The sequence below is a fragment of the Notolepis coatsorum genome, assembly GCF_963971535.1.
Source record: "Notolepis coatsorum genome assembly, chromosome: 9".
NCBI lineage: Eukaryota > Metazoa > Chordata > Actinopteri > Aulopiformes > Paralepididae > Notolepis > Notolepis coatsorum.
Window position 1 is genome coordinate 143,264,521 of NC_140173.1, and position 18,128 is coordinate 143,282,648.

The 18,128-nt window shown below is 44.1% G+C and overlaps 1 protein-coding gene across 1 annotated transcript in view; it reads left to right on the top strand.

The window, feature by feature from the left end:
• Positions 1–18,128, top strand: part of hmgcll1 (3-hydroxymethyl-3-methylglutaryl-CoA lyase like 1) — a gene marked incomplete at both ends in the record, with an annotated part of 67,618 nt that overhangs the window by 10,425 nt on the left and 39,065 nt on the right. The window contains 6 exons of the mRNA XM_084322032.1: positions 2,803–2,880; positions 5,163–5,270; positions 6,304–6,399; positions 7,860–8,008; positions 9,641–9,704; positions 10,833–11,021. Coding sequence (XP_084178158.1) covers positions 2,803–2,880; positions 5,163–5,270; positions 6,304–6,399; positions 7,860–8,008; positions 9,641–9,704; positions 10,833–11,021 — 684 coding nt within the window. The remainder of the gene's footprint in view (positions 1–2,802; positions 2,881–5,162; positions 5,271–6,303; positions 6,400–7,859; positions 8,009–9,640; positions 9,705–10,832; positions 11,022–18,128) is intronic.

Genomic DNA, 18,128 nt, shown 5'->3' on the forward strand with positions numbered 1-18,128 from the left:
TGTATGCTTTCCGCAACGCAGTTGTGTTTCCGCGTTCCCGTTTTGCGCTCTGATTGGCCGAGCGCGCGCATGCGCATGAGCCGCGACAAGCCCTTCAGCCAGGCAGGAATACTCAGCTCCGCTTAACGCAATTTATACAAATGGAAGTATTGATTTCGCCGTAACGAATCATTAACAAAATATACCGTTAACACTTTGAGTGCCGTGGGTTAATTCACATTTAGTCCCTTGAATGCCACCATCGGCGTCAATGTTAACGTTAATATCGCCTAATCTATGTTTTAAATTATGGCTATGTGTCTAATCTGCCCGTCGCTTATCAAAGAATCATTTTCCAGTCAGTGTTGTCAAGGCAGATTGGTTTTTATCGCTTCATTTCCGTTTGAGAGCATTTGAAAAGCACCCGTTTCAGGTGAAAAACAACCTATTCTATGATAATCGCCTTTTACTGGAATATTCCAGAACGTTGATATTTGTCGGCCTATTTATGAATCGTTTTCAAATAAACGCTAGATGATCAATAGTATGTATATGTGCATGGCGGTCATCCCTATGTTCCCCGGGTTCTATGTTCCCCGGGTTCTATGTTCCTCGCTTTTTTTTTTCTTTTTTCTTTTAGGGTTCTATGTTCCCCCATCCGCAAAAGGGTTCTATGTTCCCCGGGTCCTATGTTCCCCCTATGTTTCCCCGGTAGCGATAAAGGCTCGCCCAGGCTCGCCACAGCAGTGGATTTCAAAGATAGCCACTTTTATAGATAATTCATTTGTATCGCAACGGAGTCACGGATCTAGTCGGGCCACGTAGCATTATGTCGACAAAAATCAAATACAATAAACAAGAGTAAAATAAAGAATTTTAAACGAAGTTTAGCCTATTAAATCATTTTATAAGCGTTAGTTTATTTGCGGTCTGTGTGAGAAGCAACCATCTGCAGAACAACAGCCCAGCTCTCTCTGTCCCCACCTGTCAGGCCGTCACAGGCCCGCTCAGCAGCGCCACCCACCCAATGACTGAATTGCCAATGGCTGAATTGGAGTATTGCACTGTGCTGGATTGATTGATTGATTGATTGATTAAAAACTTTATTAACAGATTGCAGAATGGGTACAGTACAGTTTCGTCTTGTTTACATCAGGGTCCCCCATTTTCAATTCATAATGACATTTATGACATACTCAATGCAGTACTGTTACATTTGTGACATACAGTAAATATATACAAGGGGGAGGGAACTACATTTATGATGAATTGAAAATGGGGGACCCTGATGTAAACAAGACGGAAGTCTTTCTCTGGTCTGCATCCCCTTAACAATTGTGTGTATTGAGCTGTACTGTACTGTACCCGGGGAACATACAACCCTTTTCATTAAAAAAAAAAAAAAAAAAAAGCGAGGAACATAAAACCCGGGGAACATAGACATGTTCCCTGTGCATGCACGCACGTTCGAGCCGCACGCTGATAATAGCTGCTTTCATTTCCTCATGGATTTTACAGTGAAACAGCTAGAGCACATATCACAAAAAAGCTTATATCTCTGTGAAAACGAGTCTGATTATCCTAACACTGATAACATAGATTCCTTACCTGACATTAGATGGTATCCAAATGGTATATTCCAATTCCTGATCACCATTCGAAAAAATCGATAAGTATATTGATCCAATGTGTGTACAGTATAACCCATGCTCGCCGTGGCTCAGAGGCTCCAGAATGAACTCTGGTAACTCCGGCTGCATCAGTGGACTGGAAAATGCTGCTCTTATTAATGGTTATGTTAAAGTGGTATGTGGTCCAGTTATGCTGCTCTTATTAATGGTTATGTTAAAGTGGTATGTGGTCCACGTATGCTGCTCTGATTAAATGTTATGTTAAAGTGGTATGTGGTCCAGTTATGCTGCTCTTATAAATGGTTATGTTAAAGTGGTATGTGGTCCACTTATGCTGCTCTGATTAAATGTTATGTTAAAGTGGTATGTCGTCCAGTTATGCTGCTCTTATTAAAGGTTATGTTAAAGTGGTATGCGGTCCAGGTATGCTGCTCTTATTAAAGGTTATGTTAAAGTGGTATGTGGTCCAGTTATGCTGCTTTTATTAAAGGTTATGTTAAAGTGGTATGTGGACCAGTTATGCTGCTCTTATTAAAGGTTATGTTAAAGTGGTATGTGGTCCAGTTATGCTGCTTTTATTAATGGTTATGTTAAAGTGGTATGTGGTCCAGTTATGCTGCTCTTATTAATGGTTATGTTAAAGTGGTATGTGGTCCACGTATGCTGCTCTGATTAAATGTTATGTTAAAGTGGTATGTGGTCCAGTTATGCTGCTCTTATTAATGGTTATGTTAAAGTGGTATGTGGTCCAGTTATGCTGCTCTGATTAAATGTTATGTTAAAGTGGTATGTGGTCCTGTTATGCTGCTCATATTAAATGTTATGTTAAAGCCTAGGGCACCACAGTGGGGGTCGCCAAAAACTACCCAGCAAAAAAAATAAAGATATATATATATATTTTATTGTTTGTTATTATTATTATTATTGTTTGTTAGCTCAATTGTTTATTTGTTTCGATTCTGTGGGATTCCGGGATGAAGCTTGCCTAGGGCACCAAATGTGCTAGGTCTAGCCCTTTCTCCATCCCACACATCACACATAGACAAAGTGCATTTGCTCATCTTATATCCAAGTGGCGCTTAATGACAGGTAATGTTGAAAGGACTCATGTTGCACATGCTTTATTCAGACTTTGGCTAAGTATGTAGTGTCTGCGAAGATTCTTGATTAACGTGACGTCATATATTTACAGGGTGCTGCATCACTTGACTATCCAAAGTTTGTTAAAATTGTCGAAGTTGGGCCAAGGGATGGACTCCAAAATGAAAAGGTATACAGGCACTTTCTCTCACAGTTAAGAGTTAACATTTATCTTTAGGGGACACAATAATGAGTCAGTACCTAGGAAGTTATGAGGAAGTAATGAGGAACTATATTAACAAAACCTTTATTACATCAGTTACTGTGTAGAATTTAGGAATAAATACAGTTAGTTCAGTATCACTTTTGGAGGCACAAGTAATGCCTAAATGCCTAGGCCCTCATTTATCAATGTTGCGTACGCACAGATATGTGTGTAACCCGTGCGTACAATCATTTCTAAGCAAAGTGTAGGACTTATCAATTTGAACGTGTGCTTGACTTTGTGAATACGTGTGCTTGACTACTCGACAAAACAGGTTTTAGATTATTATGCCTCGTACAAATGGAATAAATTACAAAAAAGTTAGAACATTTCATTCTGTTAGAATACTGATACTGTAGATGCTTGTACTTTTTTTTAATTGATATACATGTTTGAATCTTTGTTATAAAAAGTGTTTTTAATACGGCTATTGGAAAACAAGTAATTGTGAAAAAGACATCAAGGTCTCGTGAGTTTTTACCTGTATAAGTAAAGGACAAGAAAATATACAAAATGTGGGTCGCACTTCAGCGATTGACCGAAGCACATGTTTCCCATTTCCAATGTATTTATCAAACAGTTGCAAAGTGACCTTGAAACCTATGGGGGGAGATTACACGGCTCCCCCTGTGGCTCCTGCGAGCGCTGCGAGTCACAGCCATTATCATTTCCTCATTGCAGTCTGCGATAGATTGTCAGATTGTCATGATGACAGAGTGAAAGTGGAGGCAGCACACCTTGTACTTGTAAGAAAGATGTTTTCGAGAATCAGGGTCAACAGGTGAGGCCAGTAAATTGCTGTGGTCTGCTGAAGGCAGAGCGGCAGAACAGACATGTACCCCCCCAGTCATGACTGCAAGTCTAATTGAAGATAAGAGTCATCTGTGTTTCATTGTTTCAGGGTCGAGGTGTAACGGATTGCATGTAATGGTGGGGGATTACAGTAATCTGATTACAAATACGGTTACTGTATAATCAGTTACCATCACTGGGGGGAAGAAAATATTCAGATAGTGATCCCTTCTAAGAAAATAAACAATTGATTTTTTTTAGTTATTCAAGGACATGTTTGAAAGAGAAATGCATTGAATGCATTTAAATTGTGAAAGTATAGACACTAACATTGTTTTACAGACATAATGGTTGAAAGTGGTTGTAGATGATGATTAATAACAACTAAGAGAACTCTTCAAAATACAGTACAATCTGTAAACTGGAATACATTGTGCAATGGACGACATATTATACAGCTTTTGGGGGCAAAGGTAAATTAAACTACTCACGTTAGATTACTTAGACTCTAAGTAATATGCAAGTTGTCTGATTACCTTCAGCTGTAGTGTAAAGCACCCCGTGCATTCGTGCTGTGAAGGGTGCTATATAAATAAAAGTAATTCATTCATTCAGTTAGGCTACCTTTGAAATCCATCTTAGAGTCAGTATGGCTGTATTTGGTTATTGACACTAAAACCATTTAGCACATTCTGAAATAATGATTGATACTGGTTGAAGATGAGGATGATGATGATGATGATGATGATATGAAGAAGAAAAGCAATTAACCTTTAATTAAATAAAAGTCATCAGATATAATATATAATATAATTGAAAAAAAATTATTCAAAACTTTATTCACTCAGGGTCGATTCGCACGAGCACGTGAGCTCCTTGCCAATACTTAGATCGAGTATTCTAGCAGGTGACCACAGTACATCACTGATTACAAGCAGGTAACCCAGTAATCTATAACAGATCTAGTTATAGTTAGGGTTGGGCATCGTTTGGATTTGAACGATTCCGGTTCCGATTCCGATTCTCCATATCGATTCCTGTTCTAAGCGATTCTCGCTTCCGATTCTTTGAGGTGCAGGTCAAAACAGGTCACAGCTTATTTCGCAGGAGAAATAATTTTTTGTTGAAATTTAAAAAAAAAAATCATACTATTCTACATTTTCAGTTGACTTGCTACAGTTTAATTTGGTTGCTGTACTGTAACTGGGTATTAATTAACAAACTAAAAAAAAAAAAAAAAAAAAAAAAATGTAAGAATCGAAATTAAGAATCGAAATGCAAATATGTTACTTCCAGAACCGGAAGTTAGGAACCGGTTCCTATTAGAACCGGTTTTCGGTGCCCAACCCTAGTTATAGTTTTAACAAGTGACATTCCCTCCCCTCCCCCGACCCCTGATTGTTCGTTCCCCCCAGGAAATCGTTCCGACGGAAGTGAAAATCCGGCTGATAGACCTACTCTCGGGAAGCGGCCTGCCTGTGATCGAGGCCACCAGCTTTGTGTCTTCAAAGTGGGTGCCGCAGGTAATAACTCATCCTCGTGTGCGCAGGGCGAGAGTGCTGAGGGATTTATTAGCAGCTCCATCTCCCGTGCACGGCTACCGAGGAGGGGATCATAGTGAGTGGTGCTCCGACCCCGGCGTGTAGCCAGCACTTCCACAGATGTCTGGAGAGAGAGCCGTCCAGACGAGATATTCTTTTACATATAGTTTCTACTAGAGCCGTTGGCGTGTTCATTCGGCGTGTCGTAAATCGGGCCGCCGCTCACCTCGTGAAGCAGGGCGAGCGTGACGATGTCATGGGCTTTTGTTTGTACTGAGAAATATGGCATGAGAAAAAAGTGAGTATTTCTTCTTTATGGATTTAGTGTGGTGCTCACGAGGGGCTAAGTATGAAACATTGCTACACTATGACGTATTCCCCCAGGGCTCATTTTGAGCTCTGCAAAAGATATAACTTTACCTTTTGTCTTGTAATCTTATTTTCTCAAAATAAGTGAAAGACGTGTGTGCCAATGGAATAAAAGCTCACTTGCTCGCCACAGGCTTGGTTCAAGAATCTTTCGAAACAAGCGACATTATCTTGTAACCAAAGTGGGGATCGGCCTTATTAGTAGGGTTGCTTGTGTCTTTCCATGCAGGTTTCCTGCTAAGATCGATTTTAGAGTGGTTTTGGGACTTTTCAGCAAACGGCAGGGTTCATATTTTTCACCACCCCTAAGGTGGTCTTTTTTAGGTCCCAAAATCCCCTGCAGGTTCCCCAAAACAATGCTAAATAATTTAGATAAGTCCTCTCTTGGAATCTCACTTCAGACGTTTTCTTTTCAGAGGTCACCAAACCACGGATCCTCCCAAAACCACTATAAAATCTATTTTTTAACACAAAAGCTATACATAGAATCCTATTTCTGGTACACAAACAATCGTACAATAATTCAAGCTATTGTCTCTCTAAGAAGAGAGACATACACACAATACAAGATTCAACGACTTGTCAAGGTGGACATTTTTCTTTAACTTTTATTATATCACATGTTGTTTTTCTATCCTTGATGAAGATGGCAGACCACACTGATGTGCTCCAAGGAATCCAGAGATCTCCTCACGTCCGTTACCCAGTTCTGACGCCCAACATGCATGGCTTCCACGACGCTGTAAGCATTACCCCTCAGACAGTTCATGCATGCCGACCTCCCGGTGTAAATATAACCATAGTTCCGTGTTCATGAATCGGCGTAATGCATTACAGTACAGTAGTTCTGGAGCCAGAACAGTCTTGGTATCAAGACCAGTCTTAAGACCAAGACGCTGCAGTCTCGGTTCAGGACAGGGATCTTGAATTTGCTTGTTTTTAGAAGCGAAACACATCTGTATGATTGACAATGTCACTAACTCAATTATCTCATTCAGTAACTCACTCACTCACTCACTCACTCACTCACTCACTCACTCACTCACTCACTCACTCACTCACTCACTCACTCACTCACTCACTCACTCACTCACTCACTCACTCACTCACTCACTCACTCACTCACTCACTCACTCACTCACTCACTCACTCACTCACTCACTCACTCACTCACTCACTCACTCACTCACTCACTCACTCACTCACTCATTCACTCACTCACTCACTCACTCACTCACTCACTCACTTGTTTTTAGAAGCAAAACACATCTGTATGATTGACAATGTCACTAACTCAATTATCTCATTCAGTAACTCACTCACTCACTCACTCACTCACTCACTCACTCACTCACTCACTCACTCACTCACTCACTCACTCACTCACTCACTCACTCACTCACTCACTCACTCACTCACTCACTCACTCACCCACCCACCCACCCACCCACCCACCCACTACTTTGAAATCTGGTATCGGTGTCATTCGATACCCAAATTTCAATACCACAGCATTTTTAAATGCTCAATAGTACTGAACCAATTTGATCGATACCAGAAAAGTATCGAATTCCGATAGCCGGCCCTCGTCTTGACTCGATCGAGACAAGGACATGTCTTGACCGGAGCAGTCGTGACTATAACACTGTTACACTCTTTTCCTAGATCAGTGGTTCTCAAAATGGGGGTCCTTGAGGGGGGCCTCCCCCAGAGAAATGGGGGATTTTATTTCACAAATAGTTCCTTTGCCCTGGGCGATTATGTATCAATTTGGGGTTCCTTGACACAAAGAAGTTTTATAACCACTGTCCTATATAATTCAACTTGTGTTGGAACCAGGCGTGGGCCAAAATTTATTTGCAAATCTTTGAAATATTATGCTTCAGCCTCTCTAGGCTATAGGTGCCAGATGGGTTTCACCACATACGGGAATACAGCGAGTAGCAGAATGTTTAGACTATAGCACAGTGACGTATTCTGAAGTCCATGTGTTTACTTTTCTCTTCTCAATCAACAATTGACCCGACACTTCTCTGAATCGTCACCGTCGTGTTGGTAAATCCCACCCCTTTGGTACTCCGAGCAGATTAAACGAAAAAACGCTGAGAGTTATTTTACGAGCACTCTGCTATTTGATCCATGTCTGGCTGTGACATGTGTGTGCAGGTGTTTTACATGTTTCATTCTCTCACTTTGTGTAAGGTTGCAGCCGGAGCTACTGAAGTGGCAGTGTTTGGTTCGGCGTCCGAGACCTTCAGCAGAAACAACATCAACTGCTCTATGGATGAAAGCTTGCTTCGTTTCGAGGAAGTCATTAACGCCGCTAGAGATCGGCAAATTCCAGTCCGCGGGTTCGTGTTTTCCGTAATTTACTATTCCCCTTCACGACGAGTGAAACCATGCAGCGTTTTCATCATCCGCATTTTTATGGCAGAACCGCTAACAATGCCAATTATTTCCCATACCGAAATGACAAATCTGTCGAGTAACGCCGCATTTTTCTATATGCAAGGGAGCACTCCGCACAACCCAGAAATAATAGCTTTGTAGCAAAGTTCCAGATGTGAACCCAGTTAGTCTATACAACCACAAGTCCAGATGTATACGAGAGGGAACCGAACAGGGCACATGTCGGGGGGGGGGGGGGGAGGGGTGGGGGCTCATACAGTAGCACCTTATATGTAGGAAAACAAGCCGACATCACCATGGAAACGTGTTTGGGTTGACATGCTCGTTTTGGCAAGTGGGACTAAATGGCTGCCTGTTGAGAGGACTTGGGGGGAGAACTCTCATCCCTCTGTTGAGAGGACTTGGGGGAGAACTCTCATCCCTCTGTTGACTTGGGGGGAGAACTCTCATCCCTCTGTTGAGAGGACTTGGGGGAGAACTCTCATCCCTCTGTTGAGAGGACTTGGGGGAGAACTCTCATCCCTCTGTTGAGAGGACTTGGGGTGAGAACTCTCATCCCTCTGTTGAGAGGGATTGGGGGAGAACTCTCATCCCTCTGTTGAGAGGACTTGGGGGAGAACTCTCATCCCTCTGTTGAGAGGACTTGGGGGGAGAACTCTCATCCCTCTGTTGAGAGGACTTGGGGGGAGAACTCTCATCCCTCTGTTGAGAGGACTTGGGGGGAGAACTCTCATCCCTCTGATGAGAGGACTTGGGGGGAGAACTCTCATCCCTCTGTTGAGAGGACAGTTGGGGGAGAACTCTCATCCCTCTGTTGAGAGGACTTGGGGGGAGAACTCTCATCCCTCTGTTGAGAGGACAGTTGGGGGAGAACTCTCATCCCTCTGTTGAGAGGACTTGGGGAAGGAACTCTCATCCCTCTGTTGACTTGGGGGAGAGAGACGGAGCGCTCCGGCAGTTTTGAACGGAGTAATCCATAAACGCCGAAGATGGCGGCAACAACTAAAACCACTTGCTACAAGACAAACACATTCAGAGAAAATAAGCAAATGTTACGTGACTTTATGTTGAGTGAAATTATAATCTACCGCATTTTGAGGTGAAATGTGAGTTTTAAAGATAAATGAATCACATGTGTAGGAGGGGGGTCAAGTCTTGTTAGTCACCATTATCAATTACTCTCTTGAGAGAGTCCTCTGGTTTCATATATATATATATATTCTACTGTATCATTTCTCATAACCGTGGTTAAGGGCATGGGTTCAACTGTGTTTTGAAATATCATGTAAAAGTCTACAGTATATTACACTAGCTGATAATAGCTACTATGTGTGGAAAAGATATATTTCATGGCGCGGTCGTCCTGTAAATATCAAACCACTAATACTGTCACATAAAAAACAAGTCGATTTTTTATTGTTTTTCCCATGTTTTTCTTTGTGTTTCTTTTTAAATGTATGGTTGTAAATGGTGGGAAATCACTCTGACTTTATTGAGATCGTTTTCTCCCTCTTCTGACAAGCAGCGAATGGTAAAGAATGTACAGTATATAACCGGCGTCATGTCTCTTTCAGATACGTCTCCTGCGCACTAGGATGCCCACACGAGGGATACATAGAGCCCTCTAAAGTCACAGAGGTACAGTACGATAAACACTGTAGATGTCTATTAGATTATCTGCCGTATGTTTTTTCTGTGTATACATTTAAACTAGGGATGTCCGATATTATCGGCCTACCGATATTATCGGCCGATATCCGCATTAAAATGTGATATCGAAAAATATTGGTATCGGTTCAAAAAAATAAAAAATGAAAATAAATCTTTTTTTTTTTACATTTCTATAACCTTTATTTACCCAGGCAAGCAAGTAAGAACAAATTCTGATTTTATTTATTGTCAAAAGTATGCATAATGTTGTGTTAATTCCACAACAAGAGATATGTAATGTTAATTACCTGAAATTATTCCGTTTTTTGGGGGGGGGGAACCCTGCATATATCGGTATCGGTTGATATCGGTTGATATCAGTATCGGAAATTAAGAGTTGAACAATATCGGTATAGGTAAAAAAGCCAATATCGAGCATCCCTAATCAAAAATGTAATACTGCTGCTGAATTAATTTTTTTTAAAGGGGCAGTCCAGTGTTGCATCTGACAACGAGTCAGGTGTCCCCCTGCTCCCCCCCCCCTCTATGGCGAGCTGCTAGGGCTGGACTTCAGGACTTCTGGACTTGAACTTTGTGTTGCACTGTATCCATGTCCCCAACCACCGCACTTTCACAGTCTTATTGTTGTCTCACTGTTCTGTCCTGTCTTGCACTTTACTTAAAATTATTTATTTACTGTTGTATTGTTCTTAATTGTGAAAAAAGTATGCACTGTAATGTCAAAACACGTTCCATTTTGTACCTGTATGAAATGGCGAATAAAGTAATCTGAATCTGATTCTGAATCTGAATCTGGAATCTGAATCTGAAATTGAACATTTACTCATATTCCTAGAAAGTGAAGTACTGCTTAACCTGTTAACAGGGCCGCGGCCAAGCTCAGAACACAGTGTGTCCAATTGTCACATGTCCTCCTCACTACAGCAGAATGATAGCATTCAGGTTAAAAATCAGCTAAATGCCCCTTCAATGCCACATCTCCCAAGGCCACGGACACTATTCTTGCATTATTCAAGAAGCGTTTGGCATAATATACAGTACATAATTTCTTGTTTAATGTTGAACGTAATGTACCAATTGTTCCCCATCCCTTAGATGGCCAAAAGGCTATATGACATGGGCTGCTATGAGGTGTCCCTGGGGGACACCATCGGCGTGGGCACTCCGGGCTCCATGGCCAGGCTGCTGAGCAGCGTGATGAAGGAGGTGCCCAGCAGCGCTGTAGCCGTCCACTGCCATGACACCTACGGCCAGGCGCTCGCCAACATCCTCACCGCACTCCAGGTACGGACTTCTGTTTACTCTGTGGAACGTTGACTTAGCACTTGCTCCTTTTCAGTAACGCCTTGTGTCTCTCACACACACACACACACACACACACACACACACACACACACACACACACACACACACACACACACACACACACACACACACACACACACACACACACACACACACACACACACGCACACACACACACACACTCACACTCACCACACAGACACACACACACATACACTCACAGCTGGCGGCTGCCCATTGCAACCACAGTCAAACACAGTTTGCCAATGAGCAGCTCTCTGCCAGAGCAGTCAGGGGTTAAGTGCCTTGCTCAAAGGCCATCTCAACAGTAGTTGTTGACGGAGAGGAGGAGAGTCATGAGGGTGTCGGGCGGGCCCCTCTGGAGGACGGGCAGGAGGATGACTAGAAGTGCAGAGTGGTCCTGGAGGACGAGGAAACACGCAGAGACACTCACTCTGGAGTGTGACCTGAAGACCGGTGACATGGGCGGAACCGCTCCGGAGGGCAGCAGAGGAGTAGGTGGAACCGCTCCGGAGAGCAGGGGAGTAGGTGGAACCGCTCCGGAGAGAGCAGCGGAGTAGGTGGAACCGCTCCGGAGAGCAGGGGAGTAGGTGGAACCGCTCCGGAGAGCAGCGGAGTAGGTGGAACCGCTCCGGAGAGCAGAGGAGTAGGTGGAACCGCTCCGGAGAGCAGAGGAGTAGGTGGAACCGCTCCGGAGAGCAGGGGAGTGGGTGGAACCGCTCCGGAGAGAGCAGCGGAGTAGGTGGAACCGTTCCGGAGAGCAGAGGAGTAGGTGGAACCGCTCCGGAGAGCAGGGGAGTAGGTGGAACCGCTCCGGAGAGCAGAGGAGTAGGTGGAACCGCTCCGGAGAGAGCAGCGGAGTAGGTGGAACCGTTCCGGAGAGCAGAGGAGTAGGTGGAACCGCTCCGGAGAGCAGCAGAGTAGGTGGAACCGCTCCGGAGAGCAGCGGAGTAGGCGGAACCGCTCCGGAGAGCAGAGGAGTAGGTGGAACCGCTCCGGAGAGCAGCAGAGTAGGTGGAACCGCTCCGTAGAGCAGAGGAGTAGGTGGAACCGCTCCGGAGAGCAGCGGAGTAGGTGGAACCGCTCCGTAGAGCAGAGGAGTAGGTGGAACCGCTCCGGAGAGAGCAGCGGAGTAGGTGGAACCGCTCCGTAGAGCAGAGGAGTAGGTGGAACCGCTCCGGAGAGCAGGGGAGTAGGTGGAACCGCTCCGGAGAGCAGTGGAGTAGGTGGAACCACTCCGGAGAGCAGAGGAGTAGGTGGAACCGCTCCGGAGGCCGGCAACATCGGCAGGATCGCTCTGGAGACTGGTGTAACGTCGGCAGGATCGCTCTGGAGACTGGTAACGTTGGCAGGATCGCTCTGGAGACTGGTAACGTCGGCAGGATCGCTCTGGAGACTGGTATAACGTCGGCAGGATCGCTCTGGAGACTGGTAACGTCGGCAGGATCGCTCTGGAGACTGGTAACGTCGGCAGGATCGCTCTGGAGACTGGTATAACGTCGGCAGGATCGCTCTGGAGACTGGTAACGTCGGCAGGATCGCTCTGGAGACTATAGCAACGTCGGTGGGACCGCTCTGGAGACTGGTATAACGTCGGCAGGATCGCTCTGGAGACTGGTAACGTCGGCAGGATCGCTCTGGAGACTGGTAACGTCGGCAGGATCGCTCTGGAGACTGGTATAACGTCGGCAGGATCGCTCTGGAGACTATAGCAACGTCGGTGGGACCGCTCTGGAGACCGGTCACGTCGGCGGGACCGCTCCAGGGGTCGACCAGACATCTGGGCAGATGGGTGTGTATTCGCCCCCAGAGGTTGACCAGATAGCAGGAGGTCAGGAAAGGCAGCTGGTACCAGAAGACTCGTCTGCAGGTCAGGGTTATCGGGCCCCTGGGGAAGCATCATGAGGAAGCATCATGAAGAAGCAGCAGGCCCCTGGACTGCAGGACTGGAGACCGGTGGCTGGAGTGCAGGACTGGAGACCGGCGGTTGGAGTGCAGGGCCACTCGTTGGCAGAATCCTAGCAGAAAAGGAGGCTAGAGCAGTCCCTTCCAGTTCCAGCTAATACTGCCACTAGGCCAGGCCTGCTTTTCATTAAAGGACGTCTCCCAAAAGTACCATTTCTGCAGCCGCCTCCATGTGCTCTAAGCTGGAGGTGTTGCTGCAGTCGTTAACGAGGCACTGAATGGTGCGACTCACCTCGACAGAGTCCGTCCACCGGGATCCACGTCTGGTCGGATCATTCTGGGCGATGAAGTAGCTGGACTCAAGAGACTGGCAGGCTGCAGGTGAAGCCTTAGTTGAAACCCAACAACGGGTGTATTTTTTATTTTTATTTTTTTATATTATCTTTCTTCCCCTCCTTTTTCCCGATTTTTCTCCCATCCCACCCTTCCTGGTTGTTGCGTACTTTCCCCTACTGTTGGTCCGGGAGACCGGAGACTGTCACATGCGTTCCTCCGACGCATGTGCAGCCTGCCGGCAGGCCAACCTGGCCACGCAGGTTCTCACCGGGGAGAGTGTAGCGTGTGGGAGGCCACACTATCTCTCCTCAGTTCCAACCCTCGCTGAGCAGGCGCCCCGACCGAACTGTAGGGGTCGCTGTCCACAACGCCCAGGACCCACCCTTCAGCTTCCCACCCCCTGATACAGCCAATTGTATCAGTGTGAGAGGACAGCCAAGCTGATAGCAACGCCGGGAGCTGGATTCGAACAGGCGAATCCTAGTGTCTCCCGGTGTTGGTGACGAACGTAATCTCTGTGCGCCACCTGCCCCCCCGGGTGTATTTATTAAACAGGAGGAGGCAGGTACAGGATAAAGGCAGTTGACAGCAGCTGACTAACCAACAGAAATGAACTGAAATGACTCAACTGGAAAAACACTAACAGACAGACAGACACACGCCGTAACATACACTCACGTCGTGGACGACTAATGATCCGGCAAACTGAACGAGGCACAGATGAATCGGGAACACAGCCGGGGAGGAGAAGAGACATGTAGAACAGGACAACCTAGACAGTGAACTAGATAGAGAACATAAACATAGAACTAGAGCAGGGGTTCCCAAACTTTTCAGGCCGGGACCCAGAAAATAAGGCGTCAGAGAGCCGCGGCCCAATGCACATCGTCAGGCTTTTCTTCTTTTTTTTCTTTTTGCCAGGCGACCGATTTTTTAAGCCAAATATCACTTCAATCCTATTAAGTTAGTTCAAGTTAGTTATTCATTTATATGTGCTATTTATGAGAGGGCTAACTTGTTGCAAAATAATAATGATAATAATAATAGCCTCATTAAAATACTATTGTTGCTTCGGTTGTTTTCAGCGTTTTATGTGCATAATCTGTTATTTAGTTTGAAATGTTCGTTGAAATAAGTAGATTTTTCGTTTTTGTTTATTTATTAAGTTAATATAAAACCATATAGTCACATTTTAGAATACAATAGAATAGAATTTTAGAATACAACTAGAAACACTGTCCTGGCCTGCTTCTAAGTTCAGTGGCCTGACACGGCCCTCCCGTGGCTGCTCGCGGCCCACCTTTGGGTCGCGACCCCGACTTTGGGAACCACTGAACTAGAGGACCTAGATAGACACACAAGAGGGAGGAGGAGAGGAAGGCTAAAACACTAAGGGAGCGTGGGGAAAGTCCATGGCTAGAGAGGAGTGGGAAACACTAGGGCTCGGGGGGAAAAGTCTATACCCAGGGGGAAGTGGGCTATGAGGAGCAGATCGTGACAGAAAGTGTGCTCGTATGAATGGTGTGGTCCTGTCTGTATTTCACTATTCATGAATCACTGTAATACAGCGCTAATCATCTCTCAGAGCTTAACACTTTCACTACCACACTACAGAAGGTTAACCCTTTCACTGCCACACTACAGAAGGTTAACCCTTTCACTACCACACTACAGAAGGTTAACCCTTTCACTACCACACTACAGAAGGTTAACCCTTTCACGACCACACTACAGAAGGTTAACCCTTTCACTACCACACTACAGAAGGTTAACCTTTCACTACCACACTACAGAAGGTTAACCTTTCACTACCACACTACAGAAGGTTAACCCTTTCACTACCACACTACAGAAGGTTAACCTTCCACTACCACACTACAGAAGGTTAACCCTTTCACTACCACACTACAGAAGGTTAACCCTTTCACTACCACACTACAGAAGGTTAACCCTTTCACTACCACACTACAGAAGGTTAACCCTTTCACTACCACACTACAGAAGGTTAACCCTTTCACTACCACACTAAATCAAATCAAATCAAATGTATCTGTAAGGCCCGACAACACACGTTAATGTCCCCATGGGCCCGACACGTCTTCTTTAAACAAGTAAAGAAGAAACATCACAAGGAATCAAGAACAAAACAAAAGCACCATGAAGGCAATAGGAAAAAAATGCACCACAGGCAATGTGGAGGAGAGAAACCTTAGAAGGGCCATTCAAGGGGGGATCTCCCTTCTTAGATGTCGGTGATAGTAGTGTTGCAATAAAACGGGCGAAACAGTTGGTAAGTATGCACATATACGTGTACTGAAACACAAATAATTGCATGCAATAGCAACTGAACATATCCACTTATGGCGGATCCATTTGAGGTATGGGGGCGGCGTAGAGAGGGTCGCATCCTCCCGGTCATCATCACGGGACGTCCACCACTCCGGTCATCACCACGAGACAGCCACTCACAGGGAGACGGGACAGGCGTTAGACAGTTTGCGTGATTGTTATTGGGCGGACATAGCAATAGATACATGTGGTAAGCATATATGTGAATAGAATAGATATGTAGTAAGCATATATCATCATCATCATCATCATTTATTTATTCGCACATGGAATTACCACAGTCCAACAGTACATATTCATATAATTGACCAAAAATACCATGGCCGAAAGGAACAGGAAGAAGAAAAAATCTTATATATACCTTCCCCTACACACACACAACACACCGATAGACATATTGTGTAAAACCAAACAGAATATACCCATTTTGCAAAAAAGTAATTACATCAACACAACCAAATTAAATCAACATAAATAAACCCATTTTGTCTATCTATCAGTCAAACTACATATTTAGGTTCATTCATTTACACCCCCCCCCCCCCCCACACACACACACACTTATATAATTATTATACTTCTATATACTATCTAATTTCTATTTTATTATAATATAACTAAATCATACTATTTATTCTACACCATATTGGTACAGTATTATACAATATTTTAATATATTATTATTCTATGTTACGCTGCTATATACTATATTACTATACTCATACTGGCCTACACTACAACTCTATGCTACGTCATCCTGAGACAGCCACTCACAGGGAGACGGGACAGGCGTTAGACAGTTTGCATGATTGTTATTGGGCGGACATAGCATAGCAATAGATACATGTGGTAAGCATATATGTGAATAGAATAGATATATGTAGTAAGCATATATGTGAATAGAATAGAAGTACTTAACCCAGCAATGAACTCAACATCTAAACCACAGGCAACAGAAGGTTAAGTAAGTAAGTAAGTACATTTTATTTATATAGCACCTTTCTAGATACAGGATCACAAAGTGCTTTCCAATAATAAAAAAAGAACATCAAACAACATAATTAATACATAGAACCAATCAAACACACCAACTAGAAATATAATATAATACAAAGTAAGACCAAGATTGATTGAAAACTTTATTAACAGATTGCAGAATGGGTACAATACAGTACAGCTCAATACACACAATTGTTAAGGGGATGCAGACCAGAGAAAGACTTTCGTCTTGTTTACATCAGGGTCCCCCATTTTCAATTCATCAAAATGAAACTAGCCAAAAGAGTTGCATGTTTCTACTGATCTCAGAGAGAAAGGGAGGGCATTCCACAGTTTGGGAGCAGCTACATGAAAAGCACGATCACCCCGGGTTGCAAGTCGGGTTCTAGGGACAGACAATAGAAGTTTGTCCGATGATCTAAGGGCCCGGTTAAGGTGTAAGAAGGTCTGAAATGTATCCAGGTGATAGACCATGAAGGGCTCTAAAAGTAGTAAGTAGCACATTCAAATGAACTAAACATTTTAAACAGAGCTCTAAATTGGTGTTTAGCTGGGGTTGAACATGTAGAAAAAATTCGGATTGGCGACTGGAACACGGATATGCGACGAAAAGAAGCACCCGTTTCCAAGTCCTTCAGTAGGTTTTGTGATCTGCACAGTGTCAGCCAGCTAATCACCCAACTAGGGCTGGGCGATATATCGAGTATGCTCGATGTATCGTGGCTTGTTCTACATGAGATGTAGTAAATTACTATATCGTGAACATCGAGTATATGTTGTCACGTCAGTTAGCCGCCGCGGCTGAGATGAGACTTGCTTTAGTGCAGCACTTTCTTCTCATTTCATTATAGACACAGACCTGCGTGGACCTTCAATGACGAGCTATTGTCATTTCATTAGACACAGACCAGGATAACCGGATAGTTGATGATAAACATTTAATTTCATTATCTGAAATATTATAAAATCATTAAGTCTGCTATAAGCCATTATCCCTTTATGTGTGATTATTATTGTCTCACTGTAGTGTGTACCGTATATATATATAAAGTGTGTGTGTTTTTAGCTTAAGTGGATAGAAAACACAGTACTGTGCAAAAGTCTTAGGCACCCAACAGTTTTTAGATAAATTGTCTTGCAGTAGATTATATATATATATATATATATATTAGAGCTGGGCCGCTAACGGCATTAACGTGCTGCGTTAACACGATACTAGTATCGCGCGATAATATAATTGACGCAGTTAATCTAAAAAAATATATATTTTTTTTTACCTTTATTTACCCAGGGTAGGTTCGCTGAGCACAGATGCTCTTTTTCAGGAACGCCCTGCTTCACATTCACACAGTTCCATTCACACCTGGGAGCTGCCCAGTACAACCACAGTTGACACCATTGGCCACTGAGCAACTCCACTGGAGCAGTTGATTTGCATTGGCAGGGTTTGGCCCTGTCTGGCACCCAACAGGAAAA